General features: G+C 53.4%; 1 protein-coding gene across 1 annotated transcript in view; it reads right to left on the bottom strand.

The window, feature by feature from the left end:
* Window positions 1-23,258, bottom strand: part of LOC144938215 (receptor-type tyrosine-protein phosphatase N2-like) — a 193,825-nt gene that overhangs the window by 2,313 nt on the left and 168,254 nt on the right. The window contains exons 10-18 of the mRNA XM_078866031.1: window positions 21,660-21,911; window positions 20,459-20,710; window positions 16,625-16,772; window positions 14,387-14,460; window positions 13,160-13,237; window positions 11,440-11,559; window positions 11,054-11,220; window positions 8,456-8,509; window positions 7,127-7,191 (exon numbers count right to left, since the gene is read on the bottom strand). Coding sequence (XP_078722157.1) covers window positions 7,127-7,191; window positions 8,456-8,509; window positions 11,054-11,220; window positions 11,440-11,559; window positions 13,160-13,237; window positions 14,387-14,460; window positions 16,625-16,772; window positions 20,459-20,710; window positions 21,660-21,911 — 1,210 coding nt within the window. The remainder of the gene's footprint in view (window positions 1-7,126; window positions 7,192-8,455; window positions 8,510-11,053; window positions 11,221-11,439; window positions 11,560-13,159; window positions 13,238-14,386; window positions 14,461-16,624; window positions 16,773-20,458; window positions 20,711-21,659; window positions 21,912-23,258) is intronic.

Raw genomic sequence — 23,258 nt, 5'->3', positions numbered from 1 at the left:
TGCTATACAGCTCAGATAATACGACAAATCGCTGACCTTAAACGCCCAGTCGTTCATAAAAGTTGAAGGCGGTATAGTACTATAGTAATAGAGCAAGTGCCGAATCACTGAACCGGAATTGATGGCTTGAAAGCATTTAGTGCGGGGCCCTTGAAAGTGCGAGGCCCGTAGCATTATGCAGCTACTTTTGCTACGAGGATAATCCGGCACTGGCAACGGGGCGGGGTGGGGGGGGTCGGCTCTCCTCCGCATTAGACGGTGCAGCGGCGCATGTTTGGCTACACGACGACTTTGTGTCGTCGTCGAACTGCTTCTGAGCGATCGCTTCAAGCGACCCCGAGGCCACACGAGAGGGCCCCCGCTGCACGACGCCCCCACCACGTGGCGATCAAAGGTGACGATGTTTTTTTATTTTTTTAGAAGAAAGAATTTGGGCCAAATCACGAAAACCACCAAAATGTTGCAACGTTTTGGTTGTCATCGTTCGTCGTCCACCAAGAACCTACTCCCGTTTTAGTTAAGGGCGGCTAAAACCCGACTTTCTTTGAAGCCAGGGAAATCTCACTGGTTACCGGCTGCGATACCTCTAACCCCCTGCCCCCTCCTCCGCTTCTCCTCCGAGCCACCCCTTACCACCCTCGGCCGGCAAGCCCCGCGTTTCAAGAGAAGAGGCTTTCATTCTGGCGGTCACGTGCGGCGCGCCGCTTTGACCGCCCCCCACCAATCGAAAATCGAATCGCGATTTGAAAGGTGCTCGCCCTCGCCTTTGAAGGGAGAGCACAAAGCGCCGCTTGCCGCTTGCCGCGCGTGTGAAGCGTGCTGAAGCTTGCTGCGCTGACCCGAGCGCTCGACCCGAGCCACGGCACGGCCTCGCGTCTTTTTTTCATCTCGGGGGCCGCGTCGTTTAAACGCCCTCGGGGCGTGCGTAGCGCGCACGGGTTTTTAAATGAAGATGTAAAATTTTTACTTTTTGTTACTTTACTTACACGGGGAGATTCCCACTCGCACACCCTAACCCGCCCGCACGTGGTCGCACTGATTCGCGGTTCGTCGATCGCGGTGGCGGTGGTGGTGGTGGTGGTGGACGCTTAGCGGCGGCGGACACGCCGATAAATAGCGTCTGGTGGTCCGGCAGCACTTTCAACGGGACCTGTGACCCCCCCGCCCCCTTACTAGGCCTTACTTACACGGCCCTCGATATCGTTCATAAGCCACTGCTGTGCTCAACTCAACGGATCCGTGTTTTACATTTAAAGAAATACATTAATAAGAGGGTAAAAGTCCCCAAGTTTGTGCACTTGAAGAAACTAACGTTTCAATCCTTGAGCCTACTACTTGTCTACCAGACAACAGGCTGGCTGCTGAGAACAACACGGTTAAAACTATCCCGAAATTTGCTTGCTTTAACACATTCTGCTCGTATATAAATGTGTGCGTGGGGAGCGGTTAGCGCGCTGCGCTACGAACCCGGCGACCGGAGCTCCATCCCCGCGCACGGCCAACACCGGCGACGATGATCTGAATCGGTAGTTGGACCTCCCCTAGGTCGACTCGGCGTCAATTGAGTACCTGGTGTGTGAAAACATTGCCACGGGCGTGGTGCTGGCCACCCACCTCCTCGTGTGCCGTTCCGGCCTTCATAGGTGCTCGCTTAACAGCACTTGCCTCTACAGTCTGTTACAGGCTATATGGAGGATATTTGTCTTTGTGTGTACACAAAGATCCCCTAGTCGACCTAGGGGGTGGGTGGCCAACGCCACGCCCGGCTGCATTTGTCTCCCTAGTGGTTTTGTTTACACATCGCGCCAGGTACTCATTTGAGGCTGAGTCGACCTAGGGGAGGCCCAGGACCTGTTCAGATAATCGTCACTGGTGTTGGCCATGAGCGGGAATCAAACCCGGGTCGCTATGTTCGTAGCGCAGCGCGCTAACCGCTACACTACCGCTCCCTATAACACATACGCACACGGACACACATATATATTCAAAGTTTGCTGTTGTACAAAGTGAAAAGTCTATTGACGGCGCGGTGGCTCGGAGTTCAAAGAGCTAGAGCCGGCACCGTTGACAAAAAGCTGAGGTTTGACTTCAGCTTTCAGCCGCCCACTATGAAACCGGGGCTCTCTCAAGGGCGAATAGTTGGTGGTCTCAGCATGGTAACTGACTGGAGACAAAAACAAACACAAACTGGCAGCCAAACTTCACTTTCATGTTTAGAAGCTACAGGGTTCAACGGTTTGTCGTGTTCGTTGTCGATGTTGTTGTTGTTGCCCGCCCCCAGTCGATACGGAGTCACAATCAAACCGGGGGGCGGGGGAGGTGTGTGGGTCTCCCTCCATCTCACCCTCCTGCATCATTATTACTCCACCCGGGGCCTGGTCCGCCACTCGCCTGCCGCGTGTGTGTGTGTAGATCTCGTTATGGATGACCCCGCCGTGTGTGTGTGTGTAGATATCGTTATGGATGACCCCGCCGTGTGTGTGTGTAGATCTCGTTATGGATGACTCTGCCGTGTGTGTGTGTAGATCTCGTTATGGATGACTCTGCCGTGTGTGTAGACCTCGTTATGGATGACTCTGCCGTGTGTGTGTGTAGATCTCGTTATGGATGACCCTGCCGTGTGTGTGTGTGTAGATCTCGTTATGGATGATCCCGCCGTGTGTGTGTGTAGATCTCGTCATGGATGACTCTGCCGTGTGTGTAGATCTCGTTATGGATGACCCTGCCGTGCGTGTGTGTAGATCTCGTTATGGATGACCCCGCCGTGTGTGTGTGTGTAGATATCGTTATGGATGACCCCGCCGTGTGTGTGTGTAGATCTCGTTATGGATGACCCTGCCGTGTGTGTGTGTAGATCTCGTTATGGATGATCCCGCCGTGTGTGTGTGTAGATCTCGTCATGGATGACTCTGCCGTGTGTGTGTGTAGATCTCGTTATGGATGACCCTGCCGTGCGTGTGTGTAGATCTCGTTATGGATGACCCTGCCGTGTGTGTGTAGCTCTCGTTATGGATGACCCTGCCGTGTGTGTAGCTCTCGTTATGGATGACTCTGCCGTATGTTTGTGTAGATCTCGTTATGGATGACTCTGCCGTGTGTGTAGACCTCGTTATGGATGACTCTGCCGTGTGTGTGTGTAGATCTCGTTATGGATGACCCTGCCGTGTGTGTGTGTAGATCTCGTTATGGATGACCCTGCCGTGTGTGTGTGTAGATCTCGTCATGGATGACTCTGCCGTGTGTGTGTGTAGATCTCGTTATGGATGACCCTGCCGTGTGTGTGTGTAGATCTCGTTATGGATGACCTTGCCGTGTGTGTGTGTAGATCTCGTTATGGATGACCCTGCCGTGTGTGTGTGTGTGTAGATCTCGTTATGGATGACCCTGCCGTGTGTGTGTGTAGATCTCGTTATGGATGACCCTGCCGTGTGTGTGTGTGTGTGTAGATCTCGTTATGGATGACCCTGCCGTGTGTGTGTGTAGATCTCGTTATGGATGACTCTGTCGTGTGTGTGTGTAGATCTCGTTATGGATGACCCTGCCGTGTGTGTGTGTAGATCTCGTTATGGATGACTCTGCCGTGTGTGTGTGTAGATCTCGTTATGGATGACCCTGCCGTGTGTGTGTGTAGATCTCGTTATGGATGACTCTGCCGTGTGTGTGTGTGTAGATCTCATTATGGATGACTCTGCCGTGTGTGTGTGTAGATCTCGTTATGGATGACTCTGCCGTGTGTGTGTGTAGATCTCGTTATGGATGACCCTGCCGTGTGTGTGTGTAGATCTCGTTATGGATGACTCTGCCGTGTGTGTGTGTAGATCTCGTTATGGATGACTCTGCCGTGTGTGTGTGTAGATCTCATTATGGATGACTCTGCCGTGTGTGTGTGTAGATCTCGTTATGGATGACTCTGCCGTGTGTGTGTGGATCTCGTTATGGATGACTCTGCCGTGTGTGTGTGTAGATCTCGTTATGGATGACTCTGCCGTGTGTGTGTGTAGATCTCGTTATGGATGACCCCGCCGTGTGTGTGTGTAGATCTCGTTATGGATGACCCCGCCGTGTGTGTGTGTGTGTGTAGATCTCGTTATGGATGACCCTGCCGTGTGTGTGTGTCGCTCTCATTATGGATGACTCTGCCGTGTGTGTGTCGCTCTCGTTATGGATGACTCTGCCGTCCTGAACGCCCATCATTAAGCCGGAGAATCCGTTCGTCGCATGGGGGGCAGCCGCCATAACTTTTGGGACGTGGTTCAAATGCCTCGTTTTTTCCGCCGTCTGTCCAAATCCACGATTTAAGCCTCGCGTAATGCATCGCCGCAGTGGTTTGGAAGATAATCGAGGGTGTGTGCTCTCCTGCTGTTTGCTGGTTTCGATTTTTAGTCCCCACTCCTGCCCTGCCCCCCCTATCTTCTCCCCCCCAGCACCTCCTGTGTATTGCTATGGATTGCGTGGAGATGTCTCAACCATGTTTCGAGTCGATATATATATTTCTATAAATTTGAGAGAAAATAACCCCCCCCCCCCCCACACTCCATCTTACAATCGGGCCACTTAACTTAAAAAAATATATTACGCGTCAATGTACTCATTTAGAAAAGTTAGTCTTCGAATCTATGGCTCTCTACACAACTCTATGGCTCTCTACATAACTCTGGCTCTCTGTGTAACTCTATGGCTCTCTGTATGTCTCTATGAGTCTCTGTGTAGCTCTACGGCTCTCTGTGGAACTCCATGGCTCTCTGTGGAACTCTATGGATCTCTGTGTAACTCCATGGCTCTCTGTGTAACTCTATGGATCTCTGTGTAACTCTATGGCTCTCTGTGTAACTCTGTGGCTCTCTACGTAACTCTGTGGATCTCTCTGTAACTCTATGGATCTCTGTGTAACTCTATCGCTCTCTGTGCAACTCTATGGCTCTCTGTGTAACTCTATGGCTTTCTGTGTAACTCTGTGTAACTCTGTGTAACTCTGTGGCACTCTGTGTAACTCTATGGCTCTCTGTGTAACTCTATGGCTCTCTGTGCAACTCTATGGCTCTCTGTGTAACTCTGTGTAACTCTGTGTAACTCTGTGGCTCTCTGTGTAACTCTATGGATCTCTGTGTAACTCTGTGGCTCTCTGCGTAACTCTGTGTAACTCTGTGTAACTCTATGGATCTCTATGTAACTCTGTGGATCTCTGCGTAACTCTGTGTAACTCTGTGGCTCTCTGTGTAACTCTATGGATCTCTATGTAACTCTGTGTAACTCTGTGTAACTCTGCGTAACTCTGTGTAACTCTGTGGCTCTCTGTGTAACTCTGTGTAACTCTATGGCTCTCTGTGCAACTCTATGGGTCTCTGTGTAACTCTATGGGTCTCTGTGTAACTCTATGGATCTCTGTGTAACTCTATGGATCTCTGTGTAACTCTATGGGTCTCTGTGTAACTCTATGGCTCTCTGTGTAACTCTGTGGCTCTCTGTGTAACTCTATGGATCTCTATGTAACTCTATGGATCTCTATGGATCTCTATGTAACTCTGTGTAACTCTGTGTAACTCTGTGTAACTCTGTGGCTCTCTACGTAACTCTATGGCTCTCTGTGTAACTCTGTGGCTCTCTGTGTAACTCTATGGATCTCTGTGTAACTCTATGGATCTCTGTGTAACTATGTGTCTCTCTGTGTAACTCTATGGATCTCTGTGTAACTCTATGGATCTCTGTGTAACTCTGTGGATCTCTGTGTAACTATGTGTCTCTCTGTGTAACTCTATGGATCTCTGTGTAACTCTATGGATCTCTGTGTAACTCTATGGATCTCTGTGTAACTATGTGTCTCTCTGTGTAACTCTATGGATCTCTGTGTAACTATGTGGATCTCTGCGTAACTCTGTGTAACTCTGTGGCTCTCTGTGTAACTCTATGGATCTCTATGTAACTCTGTGTAACTCTGTGTAACTCTGCGTAACTCTGTGTAACTCTGTGGCTCTCTGTGTAACTCTGTGTAACTCCATGACTCTCTGCGTAACTCTATGGATCTCTGTGTAACTCTATGGATATCTGTGTAACTCTATGGATCTCTGTGTAACTCTGTGGCTCTCTGTGTAACTCTATGGATCTCTGTGTAACTCTATGGATCTCTGTGTAACTCTATGGATCTCTGTGTAACTCTATGGATCTCTGTGTAACTCTATGGCTCTCTGTGTAACTCTGTGGCTCTCTGTGTAACTCTATGGCTCTCTGTGTAACTCTGTGGCTCTCTGTGTAACTCTATGGATCTCTATGTAACTCTGGTTGTCGTATAGATGGATACGGACCCCCTTGCCATAGAAATGGGGAATTTCCACCACCTGGCTGAGGACTTCAAACAGGAGGTGAACGTCCACGGCTCACTTTGAACGCAAAGGAAAAGCCAATGGTCCAGGCGCATCCACAACCAAAAAAAACCCTTCTTGACAATCTCACAAACATCGCCACCTGCGACTGCTTTGTCCACGTCTGAACGAGCATTGGCGCAACGAGGCCGTGGCTTCGGCCACGGCCCTTCCAGCATTATTGCCAGGATCGTTATCGACCAATCGCAGTTCGCAAATCTGCGGCACGTGATGAACGACGCGTGTCGCTACACGTCGCTGAGCAGATCGACGTTTGACGGTGGGAGTCCGTGTCTCCGCTGGGGGCGAGCGGTGACGCAGCAGTTAGCGCTGCGCTAGGAACCCGGCGACCCGAGTTCGATTCCCGCTCATGGCCAACACCAAGTGACGATTGGCTGAACCGGTCCTGGACCTCCCCTAGGTCGACTCGGCCTCAAATGAGTACCTGGTGTGGCGTCTAAAAATCGACACTAGGGAGACAAAGGTGGCCGAGCGTGGTGCTGTCCAACCAACCCCTCGTGTGCCGTTCGGGCCTTCGCAGGTGCTCGCGAACGACGCTTGCCCCAACAGTCTGTCAAGGCTACACGGAGGGGCATCTTTGACCCGGGATCAGCCGGTTGCGCAGCTGCTCGCAACCGATTGCAAGAGACGTCCGCATGCGAGCGATTGCGTGATGCTGAACTGGCCGCTCCGGAGCGGCACCACCACCACCACCGCCACTCACGTGTTGCCAAGGTGGCGTGGGCATCCTGCCCTCCCTCCCTCCTCACCTTTAGTCATGCGGTTCAACACCATGTCGATCAGGATGTACGTTCCAGTCCGGCCAGAACCGTTGCTGCGGCAAAAAAAAGACGGAGCGAGAGGGAGAGAGAGGGATAGGGGTAGAGAGGAAGAAAATGTGACGACGGGTTACAGCGCAGTCTCTCTCGCCGTGCCCCCCGTGGCCGTCGCCCGTCTCTCGTCGCCGCACTGAACGACCAAATGGCCGGCAACCCCCAACCCTCTCTCCTCCCTCCATCCTCCTCGTCCAAACGCGCACGGTAGAGAACGCGCCGCTCTCGGCTTGAAGTGGGGTGGGGGGGGGGCACGTGCGTTTTTAAGCCCCGCTTCGTGTCACAACGATTTTTAGTTGTCGTTTTTGTTTATATACCATCCCCCCCCTCCCCCTTGCTACTGAGAATGACGCAGCTTTGAATCTGAGAATTTGTGTGGCAGAAATTTTTTTTTTTCCTTTTTAAATTCAGATCTTGCCTTCGCAGAACTGAATCGTGAACGCTTTAAACGAAACGCAGCTTTTGCGATGAAAAAAAATCAAGTCGGTTGCTCGTCAAACGTCTCTCGGACGTTTACTTCCCGAGTATAGCCCATCGGAGCTCAGATGCTCTTTCCCTGATGTGTGACCAGCCCCGTGCCGCAAGGGTTTTGTCGATGTTCACTGAGACGTACTCTTTCGGTTCTTTCGGTAAAGTCACGTAGGTAGAAAATAAAATAAATCACGACGTTTCGGGCGCAGCACAAGCGTCCGTGGGAAAACCTGATGACGGACGCTTGTGTTGTGCCCGAAACGTCGTTAATTATTTTTATTTTATTTTCTACCTACGTGACTTTACCGAAAGAACCAAAGAGTATGGATTCCTGCAGTGACAAATGCTTCAAATCAAGATTTTACTGAGACGCTTATCGGTCTACTTTATTCCCTTGCAGTCTGCCGAGTAGAGATTGGAGGGGTAGGGGTGGCAATAGCTAATTGTATCCATAAACGACATTTGTTTGGGGTCAAATGAATGCGTCATTAAACCCGCCACCACCCGACAGCCAATCGGTAAGGTTTGTCAGATAAACAGAACGTGCCAACACGTTACTAGTTCTGCACACCGGCTGGGTGTGTGGAGAAAGAGGGGGGGGGGAGGAACGTTGGCTGGACAACTGTTCACAGCGAAGTCTCGCCGCGCAGCGGCCGCTGTCTGTTTCCCCGCCGCAATGCATGATGGTCGCGAAAGCCGACGTGTGTTAAACCAGGCAGTTGCACGTATTTAATTTAGTGTTCGCCTTCGATCGTCCGCCGCCAGTCCCCCGCGGTGCTGCTCGTGGGGCAGTACCTGCAGTGCATGACGACGGGACAGGATCGGCCCCGATAGCACTTGTTGACTTTCCTTCAAAAGACAAGATGGACAGAAAGAGACGTTCAGCGAAGCACGGTGCCACATCACAAGCGGGCAAAATAACGCCTCCTTCCCGCGTCTGGTCCCGCCGCGTACATTTAAAAAATATATATATAGATGTATATTTATAACAGGTCTCTTTTTATTTTTAGAAATCCAATCGGCCTCGTGGCCTTCGGGGAATGCATCACTTCAGCAGCATTGGGTTCATTGAAAGCAAACAAAAATGTCACCGGTCAACCTTGCTTGAACCATTGCCGGTGAACTGTCAGATATTTAAAGGTGAGGACTGGTTTCGGCATTCAATGTTTCATCAGCAGAGTCTAAACTAAACCAAACACATTTTTATTTTACCAGGTAAGGCCCACTCAGCTCTACTATAGCTCTGTTTCAGAAGCAACCTCACCACACATGGTAAATTAGTGACGTTTGTTCATATCGAAATTTATAGCAGCCACATATTCTCAACGCACGTTTCTAAACGTGGAGGGAAAAACCGGAGGATCCGCCGGAGGAAAAAAAATCCACGCGACCACGGGGAGAACACGCAGACTCCAACTATACAGCAGCGGGCGTCACGTTTGGGATCCAACCCACGACCTCCTGCGTACCAGGCGAGGGAGATAACATCTCCTAGCCACTGCGGCGCCCCCTGTCAGGTTTGCTTGACCCAATGCTGGTGAGCTGCCAGGTGTTGATGGGTATGGAATCGATGTGGGTAATGAGTTCTTCTGTTGGCGCGTCGTGTTGCTGCACGTTGGTGACGATAGAGCGGCGCAGAGGTGAATTGTTGGCGAATCGTTTTTTTAAACTCGCAAAACACCGCTTGGGCTGTGAGCTCGCAGTACAGGAAGCAGGTTTGTAAAGTCACGTAGAAGGGAAGTAATAAAATAATAAGAAATAAAACATAATAAAATAATTCTCACAACGTTTCGGCCACAATGCAAGCAGCCGCTTCAGGCCTGGGGCGTGTCATTCAGACGCTGTCTTCTCGACAGACCTGTTGCTTCACCTGAGGACGGCTGCTTGCGTTGTGGCCGAAACGTCGTGAGAATTATTTTATTATGTTTTATTTTTATTATTTTATTACTTCCCTTCTACGTGACTTTACCGAAAGAACCAAGAAGATGAATCCCTGCAGTCACAAAAGCTTTAAATCGAAATTCAGGTTTGTAAACCCCATCTGTGCAGACCGCTTAAGTGTCATCTCCTCGGAGTCATACGTTGGCCGTGTCTGCTCATCACGCGATAACTTCATTAATTGGCCATGTCGGGTGGCGGAGGGTGCGCCACACACAATTCGCATAAGCGGAGATCTGACCCCAAAGAATCGATTAAGGATCGTAACATCCGGTCACGAAAGCAGACGTGGGATGAATTAATAAAAAAAAACTGCTCATTAATTGCTCTCTCGCCTCTATCTCGTCGCCATCTCTCATCTTGCTACACCTTTAGTTTTCCCTACAACTCAACCTCCCGTCCCCATATCTCTACCGTCGTCGCCCACATTCGAGTTGTAAACTACAAGGGTAGGCGCCCCCTACAAAAACACAACGTACGCATCCGGTGCCTCCAATGGGGGTCCGCTCGACCACTCTGACTAAACCCTGCATTGAGCTCGGAATCAGAATCTTTTTTCCTGGAGAAATCCGTTGAGCTGTGAAGGTCAAACGCAACTGCACCACGGAAGCATGCCGTCCCCCAGCTCTCTTGATGTGCGAGGGGAGTCGTCGCCTCTTGGGTTCCTTCCTTGCTCCTCCTCCTTTGGGCCATCAATTATCGGCCAGTCGACGCTTTGCTGGCAGGGCCCCAGGCCTCTGATGATCACTTTTGTGACTATGCAACTTCACACGTAAAACGAGTTGCAAATCACAAAAATGACATCAGCCGCCGGCACGTTTGCGGGCGTCACCCGTTGCCGCCGACGCCGCCGACGATGACGATGCAGCCCCCCCCCCCCCCCCCCGCAGTCGCTGGAAGGGAAGGACACTTTGTAAAAGTGAGGTGCCTGGGAGGCCTCGGACCGTCCGTAAAGCGGGTTCTCTCTCGGGAGTTGCGAGTTGATGAATCTCTATGCAAGTCCGTGGATCTCTGTGCGAGCCTATGGGTCTCTATGCGAGTCTATGCATCTCTATTCAAGTCCGTGGATCTCTGTGCGAGTCTATGGGAATCTATGCGAGTCTATGGATCTATGTGCGAGTCTATAGGTCTCTATGCGAGTCTATGAATCTCTATGCGAGTCCGTGGATCTCTGTGCGAGTCTATGGGTCTCTATGCAAGTCTATGGATCTCTGTGCGAGTCTACGGGTCTCTATGCGAGTCTACGGGTCTCGGTTTGATTCTTCAACGGGGCGCTTCCTCGCCATCAAAGAAGACCGTGAATGTCGTAGGCCCGAGGAGCCATCCTGTCCTGGACAGGGGGTTCCCGTGTAGCACACACGACACTGATCACACCGCGGTGAAGTATGGTCAACCGCCTTCCCCACACAATCACGATTCTGGTGCTTTGGGGGGATGGGGGGTGCAAGGGGGGACCTGCGGAGGTCGAGGAGCGAGCGGGCGGAGGGTGGCACGCCGTGCTCGGGCCAGGTGAGGAAGTGGAATTGCGTGAGCGTGCGGGTTTCGCCCGTCTGGGTGTTCTTCAGGTAGAGGCTGCGCACCAGGAAATCGTCACACCACACGTGCTCCGAAACGAGGTTCACCTGCGGGAACAGGTGGCGGCGGGGGGGGGAGACAGAGGGAGGGGATGGGGGGAGGAGATGGGGGGAAGGGAGAGGGGGGGGAAGGGGGGAGGGGGGAGGGAAGAGGGGGGAGGGATAGTTGTCCGATAGCCTTCACCACCACTGTCGCTGTCAATCATCGTCACCACCGCTCACCACCAACATTGCTCACCACCACCGCGGCTGTGGCGACTGGCTCACCTCGTAGATGTGGTAGAGGCGGGAGCCGTCCTCGGGCCAGTAGCGAAAGCACTGCTCCGTCCCTTGCTCCTCCAGCGGAGAGAGCATCACGATCACCACACAGCTGCTCTCCCACACCATCTGCCGCAACATAAACCATATTTAGTTTCAATGTGAAATCGCCTCTACTCAACAAGGGGGCTATCAAGACATTGCACCCTAAAATAAAATTCAAAGACAATGCAGTGATGTTTAAGTGAAAGCCACGAGAAAAGAGTCTTGCACTCCCATTCTAAAACGCACGGAGGCTCGGAGCGTGCCAGAAAGGCATTCCCGGATCCTTGGGGCAACGCTTGAGAAGGCCCCGACCCCTTACCCAGCGTCCAGCGCAAGAGCCGAGGCTGGGAGAGTCGTCGTTGGGTTTCAACCCCAGGCGTGTGACAGATCAGTCGGGCCCGCACGTACATTGGTCCAAGACCATGCAAAGTTCTATAGACCAGAGTGGCTAACTTATACTGGATGCGAAATCTTACTGGAAGCCAGCGCAGACCAGACACAACATCGTCGGTGCGCTCAAACGCTTATTCTGATTTTGCAAACGAACACAAAACAATCTCTCACCACAAGTTGATGGCAATCGTACCATAGGCACAATAAGCTCAACTCAAACTAAACCATTTTTATATTTTACCAGGTAAGGCACCACCGAGTTATGTAGCTTTTTTTTCAGAAGTGACCCCTGGCTATCACAAATGATAGCTCAACGAAGTGGCTTATCACGTGGAAATGTACAGCAGCAAAATACTCTAAACGCACATTGATTACAAATGTGGAGGGAAAAACCAGAGGACCCGGAGAAAAAAAATCCAATGCGACCACGGGGAGAGAGAGAGACACGCAAACTATTAATATACAAGAGGCGTCAGGGTTGGGATCCAACCCACCACCTCCTGTATACCGGGCGAGGTCGTTAACATCTCGCAACCCTGGACACCTGGAGCAAACCAGATTCTGTCCTATGGCAGCAGAAGCAGCAATCCTGATTTAAAGCTTTCGTGACTGCAGGAATCCATACTCTTTGGTTCTTTCGGTAAATTCACGTCGGTATAAAAAAAAGAAGCAGCAATGTTGTTCAGAAGCTCGATGCCAATGTCGAGGTCTAAGCTGGCCCAAGGCAAGAGGGCTTCGGGTGAGCCCCCGGGTGTCTGTCCAACCGATGTTTTAAATCCTCAAGCGCTGGAACTCGGCCGAATTTAAAGTGCCGAACAAAGAATAGACCGGGCCGAAGTCCATCGACTCCATTGCGCGAGACACAGCCAAGATTAATTCCACTCGCACTCTCAATCCCGCACCTACAATGAGCACGGTTGGCTACGTACGGTGCGAAAGGAGTTCGACGTACGTACGTGCGTACAGCAGCAGACTGCGTAACGCATTGAAGCACGTTATGCGTCCACCGTAGTGCGTTAGGGATACTATCATTAGCATAATTATCACACATTTTAATTGCTGATAACATCAACCTTTTACTTATAACCAGGCACGAGGCCGCCGAGACCACACGCAACCTTTTTGTTTCGCGATGTCGCCGCAAAACCTCGCAACTCGACAAAGTGACCGGCATGTCCCGTTATGCCGGTGACGTTACACGCCGGACAACGACGCCGTGATGCCCCCTCCCCGTTCTCCCCCGCCGGGAAGCGGTCCGCGCGGAGCGACGACGCCGGAGCTGGCGACGAACCTGCCAAAAGTCCGCGACGGTCTCGGCCAGGGGGCTCTGCGCGGCGATGTATGCCGGGTTGCGAGGATCGTGGTCCATCTGTCGGAATTGTTTGAGAGAAGAAGGAAAAATTGCATACGCACATTCAGTAACTTCGCTTGTATAAAAAGGGGCTTACCCATTTGCAGCGCCTCTTGACAAGGCGGTTCGGCTGTAGAGCGGGGGGGGGGGGGGGCTCGCAAGCGTAAGTTGTTGCGAGTTCAACTACTGGTTTGGGGACGGGGGGCGGGAGGTGGTGGTCGACTTGGGGGTGGGGGGGGAGCGGTCTTCAACCCCGTCATAGGAATGTGGAATTTACACCACCGAATCAGGGCGGGTAAAAAGAAGTCGGTGTGCGCCGCCGACTCAACGCTCGCCTGGGCTGAAAAAAAATGCCCACTCTTGACGCGAGCCGTTTACAGATGGCACCACTTAAATAATAGGGCGTGGGATTATCGGCGAGCTACAACGAGAGAATAAGAACGTGAAATGCAACGTCAAAGGTGCGGGAATCTCGTACCGTGATAACCGCAACGTCGTGCAATTTTGATATCGTGTCGTATGAAAAATGTATATCGCAGATGCCGTGCCGCCACGTAAACACGCGCGGTACAAAAGAAAGTTTTATACCAGGAAAGGCGCCACTGAGCTCTATAGATCTTTGTCAAGAAGTGACCCGGCCACAGGTGATAGCCCAAAGAAGTGGCTTATCACGTGAAAATTTATAGCAGCCAAATACTCGAAACGCGTGACGTTGATTGTAAACGTGGGGGGGAAAAACCCGGAGGAAAGAGACATACATACAAACTCCAAATATACATGCACAAAGATCCTGCGTGTTGCCTTAGCGCCTATGAAGGCCGGCACGACACACGAGGAGGGATGGGTGACCAACACCACGTCCAACCGCCTTTGTCTCCCCAGTGGCGATGTTCACACATCGCACCAGGTACTCATTTGAGTCAATTTAGGGGAGGCCCAGGGCCGGTTCAGTAAATCGTCACTGTTGTTGGCCATTAGCTGGATTCGAACTCGGGTCGCCGGGTACGTAGTGCTGCGCGCTAACCGTTGCGTTACCCACTCCTCACCACTCCCCTCGCACGCACGCGCACACACACAAAACATAAATTCGCACATCAAAGTGTCACGTGCAAATTAAGCGCAATTATGAGCAAAACGTGATTATAGGTTTGGAAATGAGTCACTCACAATGGGGCTGGCATTGATATAATCTGAACCGGAGATGTTTCCTTCTGTCTTGAGAACGACCCTGGCATGGTCGTCTGTGGGTTGCAGAAAATTGCTTTTGGTTAAGTGAGCACGACCGTGTCATTTATCTGTCATGTGAGAATACAGCTGGGCTTGTGTGGTAGCAGCAGCAGCAGCAGCAACAATAACAGCCGCAGCAGCAGCCGCAGCAGCCATCCTACAAGTGGTAATCATCATCTTGCATAATAATAATAATGCCGCCATATATTTACTCATGAAAGCCTCCGCCAAGCCTTCAAAACAACTCCGTGTTTTGTTTCAGGATTGGTCCTGCCAAGTTCGAGACCGTTCCAGACGGCCGCAGAAGCGCATCCGAGAGCGCGCGCGATGCGAGTGACCAGTCTGTGTTCGACGGCGAACCATGCACGCGGTGCATGGCGCCACGGCGTGGCCAAATCGCCGACCCTGAGCCACGTGCGGCTCTCAGGCAGTTACAAGTGCGACTCGAGAGAGACTGAGATCATGTTTCGATATAACGTCATTTGAAACAGGAGTGGCAGGGGGGGGGAAATGTGCGGAAGCGGCAGTGGCCGGGGAGGGTACTCGAATCTGCAAGAGGAGCCAGACGTGAGTGTACTACCAGGGCACTCCGGCAGATTTCGAAATGTCGATTTAATTTAATTGCAAAAGAAGAACATCTGCGGAAGCCAGAGTGGCCAATGGTACTTAAGCTAGGCAGTGGAGCCAAACGTAAGTGTACTACCAGGGCACCACCCGCAGATTTCTAACAGTCGATATCACTTAATTTGAAACAAGAAATGTAAGTGTTACAACCAGGGCACTCCCGCAGATTTCTAACTGTCAATATAACTTAATTTGAACAAAGAAAATCTGCGCTAGCCAGAGTGGCCCAGGGTATTTAAGCCTGGTAGCGGAGACACACATAAGCGTACTCCCAGGGCACTTCTGCAGATTTCTAACTGTCGATATAACTTAATTTGAAACAAGAAAATCTGCGGAAGCCAGAGTGGCCCATGGTACTTAAGCAGAGCCAGACGTGAGTGTACTACCAGGGCACTCCCGTAGTTTTCTGTCAATATAAATTAATTTGAAACAACGAAATCTGCGGAAGCCAGAGTGGTCCGGCCTACTTGAGCCTGGCAGCGGAGCCAGACGTGAGTACACTCCCATGGCGCTCCTGAAAATGTACCAATTAAAATAACCACAGCCAACCGTGGGGACAAAAACCCCACAGTGTATCAGTGAATGGAACCTGTATCTATGGAGGAGGCTCGTGAAGGACGCTCCTGATCAAGTGGAGGCAGTCTCCCTCTCAACAGCAAAGCAGGACAGAGGAGCGACGCTCACAACAATGAGCGGAGCAAGTTCTCAGAGTAGAGGGCACAGCTGCTGCACCTGCCAGTCCTCTAAGTCAGTCAACCCGAGGCACCTAGGTCTGTCCTGTGACCTTTTGTCGGCGAGCCTTCGACACTTGAAAGTGCACCTGGCCTGACACATGCGCCGTGGTGAGGTCACCGTAACTTAGTGTAAAATGGCGGGTATTGGTATTGGGTACTCTAGTACCTCTTTTTCCACTGTACAACTGAGCCGTGCCAGGGCCGTGCCGAGCCTAGCCTGACACGGCTCAAAAGGTGCCTGGTTGATTCACCATTTTGGCACCTGAGCGACGCCGCTGACATCGGACGCGATGAACGAGTCGCCCCGCGCGCGGACAAGACGAGCGTGACGAACAAAAGTAAACAACCCTGGCCCTGCTTGCCCCCCCCCCCAACACTCATCCAGATCCGCAACGTCTCGCGAGGCCGGCAAAACAAAACAAAAAAAGTAACCCGTAAAAACAAAGTTTTTCCCTATAAATCCTTTATATGCGTGGCATCGGTTTTAGTTTATTATTCATTTCTGTTTTTCTTGAGTAAGAGTTTCATTTTTATCACATTGGTATTTTAAATTAAATATGAAATTATTTTTTCCTAAAAGTGGAAAATTTTGGAAAAAAATTTTCACGAAAATAAATTGTCACGCACAACGAGTCTGTGTGCAAAATGTCAGCTCGATTGGATCACGGGAAGTGGGTTAAAAAACGACCGAAAGATTTGCACGGTCGTAAGCGCGCAAGCAAGCAAGCAAGTGAACTTAATGTAAAGGATTTTAAAAATAGGCGGTCGAGAAGATGCCCGCGAACCGCGCGAGGCTCCCAGGGGCGCTTGCTGGACTCACAGGGCAGCACGTTGGAGTCGCGGTTCTTGGCGGCGTTGGGAGCCCGCTGGGCGACGGAGCGCGCGTTGGGCTCCGCCTGGTACGCGCACAGCGCCACCCACTCGCGCTCCAGCCGGTGCCTGTTGTGCAGGTGGTCCTCCATGTACGACTGCCCACGGCCGCACAGACGCACGCACGGACACACGCACGGACGCACGCGCACACACAAAGTCATCCGCCGTGTAGCCTGCGACAGACTGTTGGGGCGAGTGCCGTTAGCGAGCAGCACCTGTCAAAGGCCGGGACGTGGGCGCACGAGGGGGTAGGTGGCCAACAACCACGCCCCGGCAGCCTTTGTCTCTCCAGTGGAGATGTTTACACACGACACTGGGTAGTCATTTGAGGCTGAGTCGACATAGGAGAGGCCCGTGACCGGTTCAGATAATCGTCGTCACCGGTGTTGGCCGTGAGTGGGAATCGAACTCGGGTGGACGGGTTCGTAGCGCAGTGCGCTAACCGTTATGCAAAGTCACAGATCCCTCCGGTAGTCTTGACAGACTGTTGGGGTGAGTGCTGTTAGGGAGGTGGGTGGCCAGCACCACGCCCAACCACCTTTATGTCCTGAGTGGCGATGTTTACACACTGCACCAGGTACTAATTTTGAGGCTGAGTTGACCTAGGGGGAGGCTCAGGACAGGTTCAAATAATCGTCTTGGTGCCCACGAGTTGGAATCGAACTCGGGCCCGCCGGGTTCGTAGGGCGGAGAGCGCCACGCCACGCCACGCACTTCCACAAAGGCACGCGCAAGCGACGAGAGATTTGTCAGACGTGGTGCGTCTATCTGCGCCAGTCGACGTGGCTCACGGTGATAATTTCAACTCGTGAGGCGCACACGGTCTTCGTTCGCTCTCGTCGAGAGAGAGAGAGAACGACTCCGGAGGCGACAGAAAACACGGCCAAGCAGGGAGCGGTCGCGCGGTGAGCCTGCGCCGACCATCAATTGCCCAAACTCTGCGGTCCCCTACACGTGAAGATGTTTTTTTTTGCGGCCACTTAATACAGCCCGAAGCGGGGGATAATAGAACGGCCTTTACTTGAGCGCACCGTTCTGACATAATCAACGCGTCGTTACTTTACACGACGCGACAGGTCTCGCTCCAGCTTCTCTCGGATGGGGGGGGGGGGCGGGGTTGATGGTGGGGGGGGCCCAGTAGTGCTGTTGGCGGGGGGGCACCATCACGGTGACATTCCACTAAGAGGGGGCGGGGGGATGGAGAGTGAACTTGGCCTGGCGCAAAGGGAAGAGGACGTTTGGTGGTGCAGGGCCCGGCTCAGCACCCGCAGTAGCGCTAGCGCCGTCACGCAAACCCGTTGTGCGTGAAGCATTGTGGGTGAAAGGAGAACGTGATTGCCAGGTGGCCCCGCCGTCTCTTTGTTTAAAGCCGGGTGTGTTTGAAAATAATAAAAATCATAATATATAGCCGGATTAATAAATATATGACTGCGGATTTTTTAAGAAACTTCCAGTGAACGGGTGCATTAAACGGCGTTTATTTGGTCAATCCTAATTATTGGCTTGCCACACCAATGATTATAATAACGTTATCAAGCAGCGTGTGTTTAAGCAAGCAAACGCTGGGACGGGACTTTGACTTAATGGGCCTTCATCAGCAGAGTCCCGGGGCCCCGTGAACGAAATGGCGAAACAAATTTCCGCCGGCAAACATTGGCCTTAGAAAAACCCAATCGGCAGATGGACTCAACAAACTTCCTCATCGTACGCGGGCACACGTAAAGGAGTTGTTGTTGTTTGGCCATATTTCACCGTGCTGGTCTATACGGCTTGGTGAAGGCAGGGATTTTTTGGGGAGCGCCCTGGAACGGTTTATACATGAACTCGACACTGATGTATGTTCGCCGTGGCTGGGAATTGAACTCGGGTTCCGCCTGGGCTCGTAGCGAGCGGTGTGCTCACCATCTCGCCGCCCCACGCATCGCTGCACTTCAAGTGCTCCCCACGAGTCGATGCCAACGTTACCCGATAATTATCGCAATAACCCCTTTTGCTTTTATCAGCTCGCGTTGCCCATGCAGCAAAGCTGAATACTCGTATTACCCACGCTCCAGCGTGCCGACAGCACCCGAATTACTCACAGCGGAGGTAAAGGTGCGGCCCTGCAATTCCTTGCTCACGCCACCACAACTGGCATAAGGGGCCTTCACTCTCGATGGTTGCTTGGCCTCCTCTTCCACGTTGGGCCAAACACGCGAACAAGTTACCCCCGTACACTGGACGGCACCCATGTACGACTACGCGAACGCTGCCCACGAGTTCTTGAATGTAATGGAATACAAGCAGAGGGAGTCGAAGAGATGGATGAGAGGGGATTCGCGTGCGATGAAGGAAAACATTGAAGCAGAAAGGTTTGCGAGAGTAGGACTGGAGCAAGGTAACATAGCTGGCAAAGGACAAACGAAATAAGCAAACAATACGACTCCTTCAGAGGTGGACACGAGGATGAGGTGGACACGGGGATGAGGTGGACGCGAGGCAGAGGTGGAGGCATAGCAATGGAGGCGGTGGGTTCGACAAAAGCTGCAGCTTGGACGGGGGGGGGGGGTGCGACAGGGCGTTCGTCTTCTCGAATTTGCCCCCCTCCCCACCACTTCCTGCACCACCACCACCACCATCGCTGCCAAATTCGTTTGTCCTGAAACCTAACAACAAGCTGAGGAAGGGGGGGCGGTGCTGTTGGGGGGGGGGGGGGGTGCCGCGTGACCCCCCCCCCCCCGCTAATTGGGTTAGGAGCGAGAGCAGCACCCCCGGTGGCACGGTGGGGGGGAGGGGGTGGAGTGGGGGGGGGGCGACCGACCACGCGTGTGAATGTTAATGGCTGCTGATATCAAATGGAGCGGGCAGATCTATACAGATTTGCCAAGCGCCGTCCGAGTCAAATGGGATTGAGCAGGAAATGAGGGGCGCGCTAGCGAGCGCGGGGTGCGCTGGTGTGGTGTGGGGGGGGGCGTCGGGTCGGACGAGGGGGGGGGCGGCTGGGGGCGGATGTGAGGAGAGGGGCGGGTGCCGTCATCGCTGCCCTGACAGCTCGACAATGAGTTTAGATTACAGGGGGCCTCGGCAGCCAAACACGCGACGGCTCGCCGACCTCTCGGGCGCGCCACGCTGCGATGACAGGCGTCAATAAGGACGATTGTTTTCGGCCGCACTTCCTCTGACGCCGCCCCCTGTCCCCCACACCCCCACCCCCCCTCTGGTTGAGGTCACGTAAAGGTCACGAACACTGCGTTTAATTACAGCCGCGTACGGGCAGCTTTGGGTAATTTTTCGACGAGAGGGAGCGAGAGAGATGCGGAGGCCGCTTGTTCGTCACGCGCCGTTCGCATGCCGAGGTCCACGACGGACCGACGCGGCGGGAGTTGGTGGAGAGGGGCGCGAGCCGGTACGAGGTTGGTGGATCACGCGCAGACTCTCGTGCAACTCGCGAATCGCGGCTCCTCCCGCACTTGGGCCGTGAGACGACGCTCGGACATGCGGTCCGGCAAGCGGAATTAATCCGTCCGTGGCGGAGCCTTTTGGCCGCTGCCCGTGCCTCCGAGTGCGTGACGTGGGTGGGTTTCTATCCGGCAGCTCTTGCGTTCATCGCGCGCGTGGATGCCAGACGCACCGACGTTGATCGACCTGGCCAAACATCCTGATGCTGGGAGGCCATATAAGCCAAAAGTTAGAGACCCAGAAAACGACATGAAGAAGGAAGCAAAGTGCCGAATAACCGATATTTGTTTGTTTCTTCTGATCGGAGGGAGGGAGGGAGCGAGGGGGTGCGAGGGATATTTACGAGGATCATGTGTCCCGTGGTGATGTCGAGGCTGGAGGACGCGGGCTCCTCGCTCCACGATGAGATGCTGCTCCTGGGCGAGGGGCTCAGGGCGGCGGCGGTGACCCCGGTGACCCCGGTGACCCCCGGGTCGCTGTGCTGGGACGAGACGCTGCTAACGCGCGACGCGTGCGCCGCCTGCGCCGCCTGCGGCCGCAGCAGCGGCTCGGCACGCTCGCACGAGCGCGACGCCACGCGCTGGCGGCACAGCTCCTGGGGAGAGGGGGCGAGCACGGAGGAGACGCGCGGGGGGAAAACACGGGCGTCAGCGCGGGTACACGGGCATCCGCGGGGGTCAGAAGAATCGGAATGGGAACGTTTATTTATGCTGGGCGAGTCCGATGAGCTCTGTGAAGGTCTTCTTCACAGATGTTCAGCGCGGGGCCACGGGGTCAGAACGTTAAAACTAATACGGAGACACGGTAGGAGTGGAAAGTATAGGAAAGGTAAACAAATCACAAAAACAAAATTTGACCAGGCAAAGCCCACTAAGCTCTTAGCTTATTTTTCATGGATGGTCGGTCATACGAGTGTTCGGATGGACGGACAGCCGGATGGACACGTGTACGGCCATATGGGCACGGTGGCGAGGTGTTAACTACCTCGCCTGGTATGCAGGGGGTCGTGGGTTCCATCCCAACCCTGACGCCTGCTGTATATTTGGAGCTTACATGTCTCTCTCCCCGTGGTTGCGTGGATTTTTCTCCGGGTCGTCCGGTTTTTCCCTCCACGTTTAGAATCAACGTCACGCGTTTCAAGTATTTTGGCCGCTATTAATTTCCACGTAATAAGCCACTTCATTGGCTATCATCTGTGGCCAGGTCGCTTCTGACAAAAAAGCTATGGAGCTCAGTGGGCCCTTACCTGATAATATAGTTTGAGTCAGTTTTAATTTGTACAGACAGACGGACTGTCAGAGGGCCATATGGGCATTGGGATGGACGGGGCATTCAGACGGAAGGACAGAGGGATGGAGAGGCAGCGGGGACAGGTGTACGGACAGACAGATAGTCAGTCGTCTGGGACGATTAGTGCGGTTGGCTACGTACGGTGCGAAAGAAGTTCAACGCACGTACATACAGACAGTCGTGGCAGGGTCATTGAACTCAACGCACACGGAACAGAACAGACGTTCGGCAGCGAGGCCCCCCCCCTACCAAACCTGGTAGTCAGCGGTGGCGTGCGCGCCGGGCTCCGCGTCGAGGCTCGTGTACTCGGAGCGGCGTTTGGCCCGCGCCCCTCCCCAGACCCCGACCGCGACTCCGGCGCCGCCGTCGCCACCTCGCGAGCAGTAGAAGGCGGCGGAGGCGACCAGTAGGCCGAGGACGCACGCCACGGACAGCACGACGAGCGCCACGTAGCGGCCTCCGCCCTCGTCATGGTCGTGCGGGGAGATGCCCTCGGGGGCCGACTGCTGCTGGGCGGCAGAGTGGGGAGTGGGGAGTGGGGCGGGGGGGCGGAGGAGGTAGAGGGCTGAGAAGGCTGCGAATGCACTCGGGCTCACTTGCAAGGCCGGCGCTCCCCGATTCGCCGCTGCCAGCGGTTACATTCTGTCCTATTGCTGAGTGTCAATATGTCGAGCCGCGAGATGCCAATGGAATTAATGGGCTGAGTTTGGTGTTCGTGGAAATTCCGGGGGTTTTGATCAAATTCACGGATTACGCCGGGTGGGTTTCCCGACACGGTATCAGCCCGAAATCTAGAAGACACCCTGTAACATTAACACAAACACACACACACACAGACATATATCTATAACTGAACGTTGTCGTACACGTTCAGCGGGAAGAGTCGTCGACCGAACAGCAACGTGGCTCGAGCCCTCGATTCTGCGGAGAAGGCGGTGACGCACACCACCGCACTCCACCGCACACCACCGCACACCACCGCACTCCACCGCACGCCGTGGGGGCCGTGCGGCCACGCGGCCACAGGGGCCATTCCCTCCACGTGCGTTACGATGACACAGAGAGCCCCGGCCCCTCTCGCTGACGCAATGAAGTGCTGCGAACTGTTCATCCGTGACCAGCCCGATCGACCGACTTATACATACACGTGTGTATATGAAAAAGCAAAGACAGATATCCCCCCGTGTAGCCTCAACATATTGTTGGGGGCAAGTGCTGTTAGCAAGTAGTGCCAATGAAGACCGGCACGGCACACGAGGGGGTGGGTTGTCAGCGCCACGTCCGACCGCCTTTGCCTCTCCCAGTGGCGATGTTTACTACCCACCGCACCAGGTACTCATTTGAGGCCGAGTCGAACTAGGGGAGGAGGCCCAGGACCGGTTCAGACAACCGTCACCACTGGTGTTGGCACGCGAGCGGGAGTCGAACTCGGGTCGTCGGGTTCTAAAAGCGCAGCACGCTAACCTACTGCACTGCCGCTCCCCTGTACGTTTGTACACGCGCGCGCACACACACGGGTTCGCAACCCTCACCGTTGTTCCAACCGCCGCATTGGAACGGGAGTCCGGCGATATTGCGGCGCCGCTGTAGCGTTCACACCCGGACGAACGCTCGTTTGTTAATCAATGGACATTCCCTTCCCCAGATTTGAAGCTTTCGTGACTGCAAGGATTCATACTCTTAGTTCTTTCGGTAAAGTCACGTAAGTAATTTATTAATTTTAATTTCATTTTTTACCTACGTGACTTAACCGAAAGAACTAAGAGTATAAATTCCCTCCCCCCCCCCCCACTAGCTATCATATTTTCTCAGGATGAAAATCTGGCAGCATTCCCCCTCCAGGCACACCGCTG

This window comes from Lampetra fluviatilis, chromosome 21 (genome assembly GCF_964198595.1).
Source record: "Lampetra fluviatilis chromosome 21, kcLamFluv1.1, whole genome shotgun sequence".
Classification (NCBI taxonomy): domain Eukaryota; kingdom Metazoa; phylum Chordata; class Hyperoartia; order Petromyzontiformes; family Petromyzontidae; genus Lampetra; species Lampetra fluviatilis.
This window is presented reverse-complemented; position numbering and strand designations above follow the sequence as displayed.